General features: G+C 37.5%; 1 protein-coding gene across 2 annotated transcripts in view; it reads right to left on the bottom strand.

Moving 5' to 3' along the window:
* Positions 1-14,776, bottom strand: part of UACA (uveal autoantigen with coiled-coil domains and ankyrin repeats) — a 136,554-nt gene that overhangs the window by 49,838 nt on the left and 71,940 nt on the right. For both annotated transcript variants that reach the window (XM_036457206.2, XM_036457214.2), the window contains exons 2-3: positions 14,585-14,718; positions 3,201-3,289 (exon numbers count right to left, since the gene is read on the bottom strand). In XM_036457206.2, the coding sequence (XP_036313099.1) occupies positions 3,201-3,289; positions 14,585-14,718 (223 nt within the window). The remainder of the gene's footprint in view (positions 1-3,200; positions 3,290-14,584; positions 14,719-14,776) is intronic.

Raw genomic sequence — 14,776 nt, 5'->3', positions numbered from 1 at the left:
GGCCCCGCCAGCAGGCGAGAGGATCCCAAGGCAGGTACTGGGCATGGAGGCCATAGGGGCATAGGCTACCAAGGAGACAGAACTAAACCTCACATCACCCTGCTTGGCCCCAGAGGATGGCTGGTTAGCCAATGATGGGTAAGATTCCTCAAGGGAGGGACAACCTAAGACAGGCACAGCCGCAGGGGGGACTTGGGGGCCATCAGGAGAGGACTTGGGGGCCAACAGAGGTGGGGCACAGATCCTCACCCCCCCAACGCTATAGGGGCTTGAACACACGCCCTTTTGAGGGATGTCTCCTGCCCCTTGGCTGCTTCACGCTTCCCATACCCAGCTCAGATTGGGACCCAGGCAACAAACAGATTTGGTCCAGCTCAGATTGGGACCCAGCTACAAACAAGAGACTTGGCACAGCTCTTATTGAGACCCAAGCAACAGAGAAGTGGCTGATGGCGACTGTCCTACATCTAAATCCAGCCTAAATCTAGGAGTGCTCAGGGCTTTCTCAAGGATGCATATAATCTTTTCCATTAATATTTACAGAGTAAACTAAAATAGTTGTTAAAGTATTAAATCTGACAGTAAAATAGTCAAGTTTTCAGATTAATTTAAATTGGCTAAATGAAATGAGTTAATATTCAAGAAAATTTAATTGTACAGCAGGCTGTTCCTAAAGTATTAACCAAAATTTCTATTGGTAGTCCATTTCATGGTAAAATTGTTTAACATACAATAAACCCTAAAGCAGTCATAGTTTTTGTACAAAAAATTAAAATTTAAAAGTTATCAAAACAGGATTATAAAATTTTTTTCCAAAAGCCTCCTAATAGAAAAAAGGGGGATAGTGGAAAATACCATGTAAGAAAAAATGTCCTGTAAGTAAATTACATCTAGAAAAGTTTTTCTTCTTTTGAAAACCAATTTTCATTTGTAATGATCACAGTAAGACAGCCATGAAAAACACACATAGTACCAAAATAAGTCAAAGAAAAATTATGGGCAAAGAATTAAAAGTATCCCAAGTAAAATTTATAGAAAAGATTTCTTTATTAATTTTGGTCGAGATATGTTTGTATATTTTCAGAAAACAACTCCAAGACCAGGTGGATTCCTACAACAAAGAAGAATTGACAGGAATACTCCAGCCATAAAGACAAGAGGAAAAACAGACCAGAGATGGAAGATGCTGACGACGCCTTGCCATACTAGCAGTCAGCAGATGTGCATCGCTGCAGGTTGTCCAGGACCAAACCAGAGGTCGGACCTGCATTGCCACTATTTTTCTACCATTGCTGACATGGACTCAGAACTGTTGGACATTAAAATTTGGACTCAAAAAACTGTTTGACATTGAATCTGGGATTCAAAAACTGTTGGCCCAGAAAGAAACTACTGCAGACTGATTTCATTTGACTCTCAGCATTGCTTGTTTCATTTTTTGTTTATTTCTAGTCTACATATGCAAAATTTTTTAAGGAAAGAAAACGGGGGAGATGCTGGAAACCAAATCAGTTTCACTGAAAAAGAGATATTGATAGGAAGCCAGGAAGGCTGGTCAAAAACCTTAATTGCTCTAACCTTTAGTTGAGATTTTGTTAGCTGAAGCAGAATCTACAAATTTCTGTTATTTCCTGCCTAAGGGCTACATGTAAATTTCTGTTTATGTTGCTTAAGATGTCTTAATAAAAGGGGATGGCAGGGCCAGAGCAGGAGTAGTTCTCCCACTAGAGTTGGACTACCGCCTGGCCCCCCAAATCGCCAAATTGAATTTCTTCAAGTCTCTTTTCATTTGTGTGCGGCCCTTCTTCAGAACCTGAATCCTGAACTGGAACTCTTTCTATGCGGGCCGTGAAAGAGAGTCCTATACAGATACAGCTAGTATGGAATAAAAAAAGACCCTGAATAGCCACAGCAATCCTGGGAAAGAAGAACAAAGTTGGAGAGAACCAGATATCAAGCTGTATTACGGAGCCGTGGCTCTCAAAACTGCCCGGTCCTGGCACAATAGGAATGTATTTATTTGTACAAGAATGACCTCATAGAATAAAATATTACAGTTTTTAAGGAAATTCTCTGTTCTAGGTCACCTCATATTTAAATAAACAACAAAGTAGAAATCCAGAGAAATAAGCTATCAAGAGCCCCAGAGAACTGAGAACAATCATCTTAATGAATAGAAAACTAACATACTCATTGAAGAAAAGCAATAGTTGTGTTCAAATACTTAAAGGTCTACCTAGTGATGTGCACAAAGACTTACATTGTAAGATTTTATTTATTTATTTATTTATTTATTTATTTATTTTTTAATATATTCTATTGATTTTCTACAGAGAGGAAGGGAGAGAGATAGAGAGCTAGAAACATCGTCCAGCTGCCTCCTGCACACCCCCCACCAGGGATGTGCCCACAACCAACGTACAGGCCCTTCCTTGCCTGGAATCGAACCCAGGACTTTTCAGTCCGCAGACCGACACTCTACCACTGAGCCAAACCAGCTTCGGCATATTGTAAGATTTTAAAAGACAGATATAGGTATTACTAAGTTTAGAAGAAATTGTGGTAAGGGATATATCTACAAGAAGTAATTTTTTTATGTACTCAGCTAGCCAAACATATAACAGGTTTCTTTGTGAGGCATAATAATTAAGAACACAGACTCTGACAGAGACGTATCCACTAAAGGACCCAGTGCCTCACAGCCTCATTGGGATGATGTAGAGATACAAGGAGTGAGTACCTATAAGCACTTCCATGTTATGTAAGTGTCAGCCATTCTTGTTATGATCATTATTGGTAATGCTCTTATTGTTATAAGGCAGTTAGTTCCCCATCACACAGCACATCCAACCAAATGCCAAATTACTTTACATCACATAGGATTCATATACTGAACAGAATGTATATAAACTAAATGGCCTTGAATGGTTCCTCAAAACCTGAGATTTTAAGATACTGTAACACTACTAAGACTAACACTGGACTTCAACTGCTCATCAGTTCAGTAATACTTTTTATAAAGGATTACTATACTTGACCTCTCCCTCATGATATCTCAGAAGTAAATATTTTCTCAACTACTTAAAAAAAACCCAGAAAATTAAGAACTTCTCTTTTAAAATCACATTTAGGTCTGAATAAGAAAATTAGACAATGCTTGTATCTTTCTGTTTTGTAATTGACTATGGAGGCAAACATACCTGCAGTGTCACTGGTTGTAATATCAACTCCATTTACAAGGATGGCATTCAAACACTCAAGATTACCCTTTGAGGCCACCACATGGAAGCTAAAAAAAAAGAAAATATTTATTATGCCATAAAACTACCAAAAGTCAACTTAAATGTTACACTGATGTCACCTTTTATTCAAAAGACACACACACACAAACATTTTAAAGGCTGGAACTCCTATATATTTAATACAAGAAAAAAAAAATACCCCATATACTGAAAAACTCATTTTAACCCAAATATATATAAGGGGCCAATACTTTCTAGAAATACCTCCTTAGAACCAATGGAAAATTCTAATATTTAATCCTATCTAATAAAAGAGCAACATGCAAATTGACCATCACTACAACACACAAGATTAAGATGGCTACCCCCATGTGGCCAAAGATGGCTGCCCCCATGTGAACACAAGATGGCCACCACAAGATGGCCAGCAGGGGAGGGCAGTTGGAAGCGATCAAGCCTGCAGGGGAGGGCAGTTAGGGGTGACCAGGCTGGCAGAGGAGGGAAGTTGGGGGTGACCGGGCCTGCAGGAAAGGGCAGTTGAGGGGGACCCAGGCCTGCAGGGGAGGGCAGTTAGGGGTGACTAGGCCTGTAGGGGAGAGCAGTTAGGGGCAATCAGGCTGGCAAGTGTGTGGTAAGGGGATGATCAGGCTGACAGGCAGAATCGGTAAGGGGCAATCAGGAAGGCAGGGAGGCGAGCTGTTGGGAGCCAGCAGTCCTGGATTGTGAGAGGGATGTCTGACTGCCCATTTAGGCCTGATCCTAAATGGGAGGTTGGAGATCACTGAAGGGGTCCCAAATTAGAGAGGGTGCAGGCTGGGCTGAGGGATATCCCCCCATACATGAATTTCATGCACCAGGCCTCTAGTAGTCTTATTATAATAATAGAAAATATATACTATACATCATTAACTCTATACTTTATTATTTCAGTAGAAGGCACTGGTGCTTGAAACTTAATAAACACACTGAAAATTTCCTATCAGCAGTGATATACTAGTAAATGTAACAAATTAAATATCTAATTTGCTTAGTTTTAAATAGACTTAGACTGCCCAAACAAATAAAGTTACAGCAGAATATTAAGGCCAAAGACTCATCAAAAAGTTATCAATTCTTTTTAGAATTATCACATTAAACCTAGAATAGAAAAGTCTTTTATTATTATTATTATTTTTTTAAATATATTTTATTGATTTTTCACAGAGAGAAAGAGAGAGATAGAGAGTTAGAAACATCGATGAGAGAGAATCATCAATCAGCTGCTTCTTGCACACCCCATACTGGGGACGTGCCCGCAACCAAGGTACATGCCCCTGACTGGAATCGAAACCGGGACCCTTCAGTCCGCAAGCTGACGCTCTATACATTGAGCCAAACCGGTTTCGGCTAGAATAGAAAAGTCTTTAAAACAACAAACTAAATTACACTTAAAAACCATAAAAGAAATGGTATCTTCTTCTCCAAAAATATCAATGACTATCATTAATTCTTCCTTTTGCTCATGGATCTGTATAACTGATTGATAACATTTTTTTTTGTATTAAATATATAGAATTTACATTAACTATTCTCCAACAAATCTAAACTGGTAAGTAAATACAATAAGACTTGTTGGCAAGTGATACATCAGGTTTTAAGAGAACTGAGGTCCTAAACAATAACCACTGTGGAAATGGCAGAAGATAAAAAAAATGAGTAATTGCTTAAAAGGTGCCTAGATACAGAAACACTCCGAATTTCTCATTAGGGGTATTTCCTGACCACATCATTTAAAGGGTTTATATTTCTCCATTCCCTGAATCCTCAGTACTCCAGTTTCCAATCCCACCTTTATTACTCTATATAGAATTACACATTTTGAAATGTAACATATAAATTCAGGATTTATTTTCTTTATAGTCTATCAATCTCTTCACACTCAACTATAAACTTCATAAAAGCAAGTATTTTGGTCTGTTTTGTTTCCTATTATGTTCCCAGATGCAACCCAGTCAGATGATGAGCCCTCAAATATGTGAATAACTGAATGCTTAGAGACAAAATCTGGAGTTTACAAATTCACTTTAAGATATTACAACATTCAGTCATGCATCTCTATGATGGATATAAATGCAAACTAAAGACCAAGAACTACTAATTAAAAAGATTTGGTACAATTTACATTAGAGAGAAAGTGGTATTTCTGATAAAAGTAATATATAGTACTCTTAAGAGTTAGGTAAATTCTCATTTTACAAGAGTTAAAATGCTGATAATGTTGGAGGAAGATGGCGACCGTACGGACGAACTTGTTCTGACCCTGGCCCCAGAACAGATAAAAGCAGCGTCTGAGTCGCTCAGGGAATATTGATTGGCAGCTAAGGGGCGGTGGAACTCTAAAGAAAGGTAAGGAAGGGTCCGCTGGACAGGATTTCCTGACCAAGCAGCCAGCACTGCGGCGGAGGCGGTGACCTCTCCCGGAGCTACGGGCTCGGAGGAAAGGCTGCGCCATCTTACCAGGAAAGGAGGATCTTCTCTGAGGCCTGGAAAACCCACAGCAGAGGAGTCCATTGAGCAGTGATGCCCCAATCGGTGCAAACACGTGGATTCAAGGGAGTTCTTCAATCACCCACGGAAAGGTCAGAGTTTGCGGGGATAGCGTGAGGGTTCTAGGTCCCGACAGTAGCCGCGGAGCTCCTGCGAGGCCCAGCCTCCACTGTAGCTGGGGAGCGCCCTTCTGGCAGCCCGCGCCGAGCTGCGCCCAAAGAAGGCTGCAGCGAGAATCCTGCCCAGCGACATCCAGTGCGAGGTTTGACGTAATCTTCCCCAGAAGCCGAACTTTTTTTAAAAAACGCCAAGGGACACGGGACAGATTGTTAAGAATCGGGGCTGTCCCGCCAAGGGAGGAATATCTGGACACCTTGGCGCCTGATCCCCTTCACCCCCTTGCTTCTGAATACTAGAGAAGGACTGCACAGTTGGGCATATCCTGGGGACTGCAGGGGGAAATTCCCTTCCTGGAAACAAGGGATCAGAGCCAGAGGAGATAGTCTGGGGGCCAGTTGGCATTCTGCCAAATAACCAGACATCCTGAAAAGAGAGGCTAGGGGAGACAAAGAAATAGCCCGCACATGAAAGAAGAGCAGGCATCACCAGAAAAGGAAGTAAACGAGCCAGAGGCAAGCAGCCTACCAGAGCAAGAATTCAGAGTAATGATCATAGGATGGCTAAAAAGAATAGAAGAGAAATTTGATAATAACCAAGAAGAAATGAGTAAGAACCATGAGGAATTGAAGAAGAACCAAAAGGAATTGAAGAACCAAGAAGAAATGAAAAATGACATCGCTGCCATGAAGAACTCAATAGAAAGCATCAAGAGTAGACTAGATGAAGCAGAGGACCGCATCAGTGAGCTAGAAGACAAGATGAAAAAAAATAACCAAGTAGAGCAGCTTCTGGAAAAAAAGATTAAAAAGCAGGAGGAGAGCCTACGGGAGCTTTGAGACAATACAAAACAAAATAATATTCGAATAATAGGGGTTCCAGAAGGAAAGGAAACTGAGGTGGACATGGAAAAAGTATTTCAATAAATAATGACAGAAAACTTTCCTGAGATAGAGAAGAAAAAACCCACACAAATCCAAGATGCTCAGAGAGTCCCAAGCAAAATGAATCCCAGAAGACCGACGCCTAGGCACATTATAATTAAATTGGCAAACAACGACCATAAAGTAAGAATCTTAAAAGCAGCCAGAGATAAGCAGAAAGTTACATACAAAGTAACCCCCATCAAACTAGCAACTGATTTCTCAACAGAAACTTATCAGGCCAGAAGGGAATGGGATGAAATATACAAAGTCATGCAAAGGAAGGGTCTGAATCCAAGAATACTGTACCCAGCAAGGCTATCAATGAAAATTGAAGGTGAAATCAGGAGCTTCACAGACTAAAAAAGACTGAAGGAATTTATCTCCAACAAACCAGCAATACAAGAAATGCTAAAGGGTCTAATGTAAAAATAAAGAAATAGGAAATAAAGAAGGAACACGGATATAGAATAAAAACGGCGTCAAATGAGTACCTATCAATAATAACCTTAAATGTAAATAGATTAAATGCTCCAATCAAAAGATATAGGGTAACAGATTGTATAAGAAAACAAGACCCATACATCTGTTGTCTAAAAGAAACCCACCTCAGAAAAAAAGACGCACACAGACTGAGGGGGAAGGGATGGAAAAAGGTTTTCCAGGCAAATGGAAATGAAAAAAAAGCTGGAGTAGCAATACTTATTATGTCTGACAAATTAGATCTCAGAGTGAAGGACATAACAAGAGATAATGAAGGCCACTTCATAATACTAAAGGGAGCAAACCAAGAAGAAGAAATAACCCTGGTAAATATATATGCACCAAATACGGGAGCACCCAACTACATAAAAAAAACTGTTGGAGGACATTAAGGGAGATATTAATAGCAATACAATCATAGTAGGAGATTTTAATACCCCACTGTCACCCTTCGACAAATCAACTAAACAAAAAATCAGCAAAGAAATATCAATCCTAAATGACTCACAAGACCAGATGGAATTAATCTACATATTCAGAACATTCCACCCCAAAGCCACAGAATATACATTCTTCTCAAGGGCACATGGGACATTCACAAAGATAGATCACATTTTGGAACATAGGCAAAGTCTCTTCAAGTTCAAAAAGATAGAAATCATATCAAGCATCTTCTCAGATCATAGTGGCATAAAACTGGAAATTAACTATTACAATAAAAACAATACAAAAAAATCAAACACATGGAGACTAAACAGCATGCTATTAAGCAAGGACTGGGTTACCAGAGAAATCAAGGAAGAAATTAAAAACATCCTGGAAACAAATGACAATGAAAACACAACAATCCAAAATTTATGGGACACAGCAAAAGCAGTTTTGAGAGGGAAATTCATATCCCTAAAAGCCTATTGCAAAAAACTAGAAAAAAATGGTAACAAATGATCTAACTCTACAACTCAAATAGTTAGAAAAAGAGCAACAAGAAAAGCCCAGTGTAAGCAGAAGGAAGGAAATAACAAAAATCAGAGCGGAGATAAACAACATAGAGACCAAAGAAACAATACATAAGATCAACAAAACCAAGAGCTGATTCTTTAAAAGGATAAACAAGACAGATGAACCTCTAGCCAGGCTAACCAAGAAACAAAGAGAGAGGACTCAAATAAACAAAATCAGAAATGAAAGAGGTGAAATAACAACAGACCCCACTGAAATATAACGGATTGTTACAAAATACTATGAACAACTCTATTCCAACAAACTGAACAACTTGGAGGAAATGGACATATTCCTAGAGAAATACACCCTACCAAAACTCAATCAGGAAGAATCTATAAATCTCAATAGAACAGTTACTTGGGAAGAAATTGAAACAATCATCAAAAAGCTTCCAAAACAAAAGCCCAGGGCCAGATGGCTTCACAGGGGACTTTTACCAAACATTCAAGGAAGAACTAAAACCTATCCTCCTCACACTATTCCAAAAAATTCAAGAAGGAACACTTCCAAACTCCTTCTATGAAGACAGCATCACCCTAATACCAAAAGCAGATAAAGACAATTCAATTAAAGAGAATTACAGGCCAATATCCCTCATGAACATAGATGCCAAAATCCTCAACAAAATTCTAGCAAATCGGCTCCAGCAGAGCATCACAAAGATCATACACCATGACCAAGTAGGATTTATTCCAGGAATGCAAGGATGGTACTATATCCGAAAATCAATAAACGTGATACATCACATAAACAAATTGAAAGATAAATATCATATAGTCACATCAATTGATGCAGAAAAAGCATTTGATAAAATCCAACACCCTTTCCTGATTTAAAAACAAACAAACAAACAAAAAACTCTCAACAAGGTGGGAGTACAAGGATCATACCTCAAAATATTAAAAGCTATATACGATAAACCCACAGCCAACATCACACTCAATGGGCAAAAACTGAAACCATTCCCTCTAAGAACAGGAACAAGACAGGGATGCCCACATCACCACTCCTCTTTGACATAGTACTGGAAGTACTAGCCATTGCAATTAGACAAGAGGAGGAAATAAAACACATCCAAATTGGAAAAGAAGTCAAGTTATCCTTATTTGCAGATGACAAGATATTGTACATAAAAAAACCAAAAGACTCCATTAAAAAACTAATTGACTTAATAAATGAATTTGGCAATGTAGCAGGATACAAAAATAAACACCAAGAAATCCATGGCATTTCTATACACCAACAGTGAAATTACAGAAACAGAGACTAAAAAAGCAATTCCATTTACCATCACACCAAAAAAATTAAGATACCTAGGAATAAATTTAACTAAGGAAGTAAAGGACCTATATGCAGAAAACTACACTACACTGAAAAAAGAGATAGAGGAAGATGTAAAGAGATACCATGTTCATGGATTGGTAGAATCAACATCATCAAAATGTCCATACTTCCTAAAGCAATCTATAGGTTCAATGCACTCCCCATTAAAAAACCAACGGCATATTTCACTGACCTAGAAAGAACTCTCCAAAAGTTCATTTGGAACAATAAAAGACCCCGAATAGCCACAGCAATCCTGAGAAAGAAGAGTAAAGTAGGAGGGATCTCAATACCAGACTTCAAACTGTATTACAAAGCCACTGTTCTCAAAACAGCCTGGTACTGGCACAAGAACAGACATATAGATCAATGGAATAGAATCGAGAACACAGATATCAACGCAAATCACTACGCTCAATTAATATTTGACAAAGTCGGCACGAATATACAATGGAGTCAAGACGGTCTCTTCAATGAATGGTGTTGGGAAAATTGGACAGATACATGCAAAAGAATGAAACTAGATCACCAACTTACACCATACACAAAAATAAACTCAAAATGGATACAGTACTTAAACATCAGACGCGAAACAATAAAAATACTAGAAGCATCCACGGGCAGCAAAATCTCAGACATATGCCAAAAGAACTTCTTCACTGATACTACCCGTAGGGCAATGGAAGCTAAAGATAAACAAATGGGACTACATCAAAAAGAAAGCTTTTTTACAGCAAAAGAAACCATCAACAAAACAACAAGAAAGCCCACTGTGTGGGAGAACATATTTGCAAATGTTACCACTGATAAAGGTTTAATCTCCAACATCTACAGACAGCTGATACAACTAAATAAAAGGAAGATGAATAATCCAATTAAAAAATGGGCAATGGACCTAAATAGAATATTTTTAAAAGAAGACAGAAGGAAGGCCAAAAGGCACATGAAAACATGCTCAAAGTCACTAATTATCCGAGAGATGCAAATCAAAACAACAATGCGGTACCATCTCACACCTGTCAGAATGGCCAACATCAACAAATCAACAAAGGACAAGTGTTGGCGAGGTTGGGGAGAAAAAGGAACCCTCATGCACTGCTGGTGGGAATGCAGACTGGTGCAACCACTGTGGAGAACAGTATGGAGTTTCCTCAAAAAACTGAAAATGGAACTCCCATTTGACCCAGTAATCCCACTTTTAGGAATATATCCCAAGAAACTAGAAACACCAATCAGAAAGGATATATGCACGCCTAAGTTCATAGCAGCACAATCTACAATAGCTAGAATCTGGAAACAGCCTAGGTGCCCGTCAGCAGATGATTGGATCAAAAAACTATGGTACATCTACACAATGGAATACTATGCTGCCATAAAAAAGAAGGAATTCTCATCATTTGCAGCAACCTGGATAGAACTAGAGAACATCATGCTGAGTGAGATAAGCCAATGAAAGAAACACCACATGACCTCACTCATTTGTGGATAATAAAGAACATTATAAACTGATGAACCAAAAGATAGATATGGAGACAGTAAAGCAACAAGCAGACTTTCAAATTACAGCAAGGAGGGGAGGAAGATTTGGGGGAGATAATAGATCAACCGAAGGACTTATATACATGCATATAAGTACAACCAATGGACATAAAACTCTGTGGAGGGAGGGTATGTATGGGAGGGAGGGTGGAAAAAATAAAAAATCAATAAAATATATTTAAAAAAAAAGAATTAAAACGCTATAAGGTTGAAATTATTAATCTCTTTGCAGCATAGCAGTGGGGAATCATCCTCTGCAATGCACCATTAGAACCTCTTGAGGAATGGTAATTTCTTTCAAGCACAGGTTTTTATTCTTGCAACAATCTTAGTGATACTTTTTGTTTGCCTGTTTTCATTCCTTGGCTTATAAAATTTGGAAGACTTCTTTCTTCAAAATAATTTAATATTTTCACTAATGATGTACTAAAGGGCAGAAATCACAACAATCCACAATGCATTATTAATGCTAGTGTGCTAAAAGTAGATGCGCATCAGGAAGAAGATACAGCAATCATTAAATTGTATGCAGAGTTGTCGAGGAAATTTGAAAAAAAAAAAAAACAACACAAAAAACTGCATTACAGAAATACCCTTTTGCAATTAAAATGGCAATACATTTTCTTTTTTAAATAAGACTTGTACTCTACTTCCATAACAGAAATGCAGATAATTTGGATAACCTGAGGACAACTAGAAAAGCTACGTAAAATATAAGACATGTATAAAGTTAGCAATGAGCTAACAAGATAGTGAAAAATTATGAGCCCAGAGGCCCAGAGAGGAGGGCTTGGTGTTTGAGGCCATTTTGGGCAAGGAGCAACTGCTGATTCCAGAAAAAACATAAAATAGCTGAACAGCACATCTGACAGCTTAAGGGGTTAGGGAGATGGGAATTGGAATCCATAGCTCTCCAAGTGGTAGGGAGGTTTCTTGGTGAATCTGACCCTTTTCCATTGGCAAAGGATTGCAACCTAGGAGAGAGGTGAACAGGAAGAAAACAGGTCCTTGCAATGACTATGTCCAGACTCTAAATATATCATTTTTGAAATTAGATTCAGTTCAAGGAGCACTTGTTGCTTTTGTCTTAAATTTTCAAATTAAACTCCCTCCTCCAAATCATCCAAATTAAAATTGTTTTTATAATTATACATAATAAAGAAAATATATTTGTAACAGGTTGTATCTGACTAATTATAAATGCTTTAAGGGAGAATACAACTTGTGAATAATAAAAGGAAAATATTTTATCCTATAGATCCCAGAAAGAACTCGATTTCTTATAGTGAAAACCTCAAAAACTAATAACTCAAATATTTCACAAAATTATGTTCATAGTTCATCAAATTATATCATGTTTTTATAACTTTGACCTTTAATGTAAATAATTTCACTCAAAATTAATCTAGATTAAAAAAAAATATCTAAGCAAAAACTTAAGCAACCATTGATTCAAAACATAGAAAGTGTGGACAGGCAAAACTGAAGAAAGGTTTCAGTGAAGATTTTCAATCACAAAGAAGATTCCCTTCATCTTTTAATATCTTGGTGTTTGGGGATAAAAAGAAAAATGAAAAACAAAGTCAATTTTAAATATTAAGGTTTCACCAATTATACTATGAGCCCTATAAATAGCTTAAAATTTAGCCAAAATAGGAGTAAGACTCAAAATAACCAATGTTTCTGTAGCTATCAAATTGCCTACTGGATAAAATTAAAAGAATAGAGAAAAATAAACTTTTCAAACTTTATTGTTCTTAAAAACTATTTAATTTTTAAGTCATGCTTTGTTATTTTTACTATTCTCAAATATCTCAGCATTCTAAGATAGTGACCCATATCAATAATTAACTGTTCACCAAAACAAGATCCAGAGACATAGAAGCATGGGACAGACTGTGAAAACTCAGAGGGAAAGGGTGAGAGGGAGGAAGAGATCAACCATAACTCATGGACACAGACAATAGGTGGAGAAGGCCTGCGGTAGGGGGTGAGGGGCAGGGACAGGCTAGAAGAGGTCAATGGGGAGAAAAAGAGGACATATGTAATACTTTCAATAATAAAAATTTAAAAATAAATAAATGAAAGGATATAAAGACATAAAAAATTAACTGTTCACTTCTTAATATTCATTGCTATATATTTAATATGTACTTGCCAGTCATGATATTCTAAATAAACTCATGCACGTATCAGACTGAGAGAAATTTCAGGAAATGAGACTTTTCAGCTCTAACTTTGGAAGGTTTCCCAAATTTGGTTTTAACTGCTATAATTATAGATGACAGTAACAGAACCTAGAGTTTATCCTTTAACTCAACAGACCCCCATCCTAAACAGAAAGGTAAATGATGAAGACTGAGAAGAAATGGGAGAAAAGATAAACATGTAAACAAGCCGTAGTCCTCAGTAACACAGCAACAAAGGGAGGGATCAATACCTACTGTCACCCTAAGCCACACAAGTTATTCTGTCTTCCTTTCTACTATAAACATTTTTATTTAAACTAAATTTAATTCTCATTTCTCCAAATATACAAATGAATTTGGGGTTGTGAGGAAAAGGCAGTGCAATTTATAGAACTATTTTCAAGATACCCTGTTTTCCCGAAAATAAGACAGTGTCTTATATTAATTTTTGCTCCCAAAGATGCGCTAGGTCTTATTTTCAGGGGATGTCTTATTTTTCCATGAAGAAGTATACGGTACACATTTATTGTTAAATGAAAATAAAGGAAATTTGTTACCTGTATACGATATGGTAATACGGTAGCTGTCAACACAAACCAGACAAACTGTGAATCCTACAGTATAAAGAATTTACTCATTTATTCAATGACAATCATGTCATCATCTTCTGGAACATTATCATAACAATCCAATTCCTGAATTTCCTGGTGAATTTCTTGTGACTCCATTTCTTTCAGAATCAGTGGACCAAATCTCTCATGTTTAGCCTAGTGGGGGAGGGGGTGCTTATTTTCGGGCGGATGCCTTATATTTCACTCAGAAGGAAACCTGTAAGTAGGTCTTATTTTCGGAGGATGTCTTATTTTCGGTGAAACACGATAGTAACTTGGTTTCATATCTCAACTCTATAAACATTTCTTTTAGAGGGCTACTGTGAAGATTAAATATAAGGAACATAAAAAAAGGTTATAGAGCAAATGCACTAAATAATCCAGTCTGTGGTTTGTCATAAGGCCTAAAGAACTAGACTACATGTAGTAATTTACTATTCTCTCTCTATCTTGGAAATCTTTCAAATTGAGAACAGTGTTTAAAAAGTGATGTTCAAAAGATTTTATAATGTCAGGTTTGATAAATACTTTTTAATTTAAAAAGTTGATAATCACAATTCACAAACTCCATTTGTTTCCCAAGGGTCTTCCCAAATTCCCTTTAGGAAATTATCATCAATAATACTTACACAGATCTGCCTTCCACATCTAGCTTGCCTGGATTGACCCCCTTTTTGGCAAGGATTGAGGACACTTTTTCTACATCTCCCCTTTCTGCTGCTTTCATCAATCTGTCATCATATTTGTTCCAATCTGCTGCATGCTACAAAATTAAAAACAACAACAAGTAAACATAGCATACTAAAGAAGAAAGGAAAAAA

The sequence above is a fragment of the Pipistrellus kuhlii genome, unplaced genomic scaffold, assembly GCF_014108245.1.
Source record: "Pipistrellus kuhlii isolate mPipKuh1 unplaced genomic scaffold, mPipKuh1.p scaffold_m20_p_1, whole genome shotgun sequence".
Lineage (NCBI taxonomy): Eukaryota > Metazoa > Chordata > Mammalia > Chiroptera > Vespertilionidae > Pipistrellus > Pipistrellus kuhlii.
Note: the sequence above shows the minus strand (reverse complement) of the source record. Positions and strands in the feature narration are given on the sequence as shown.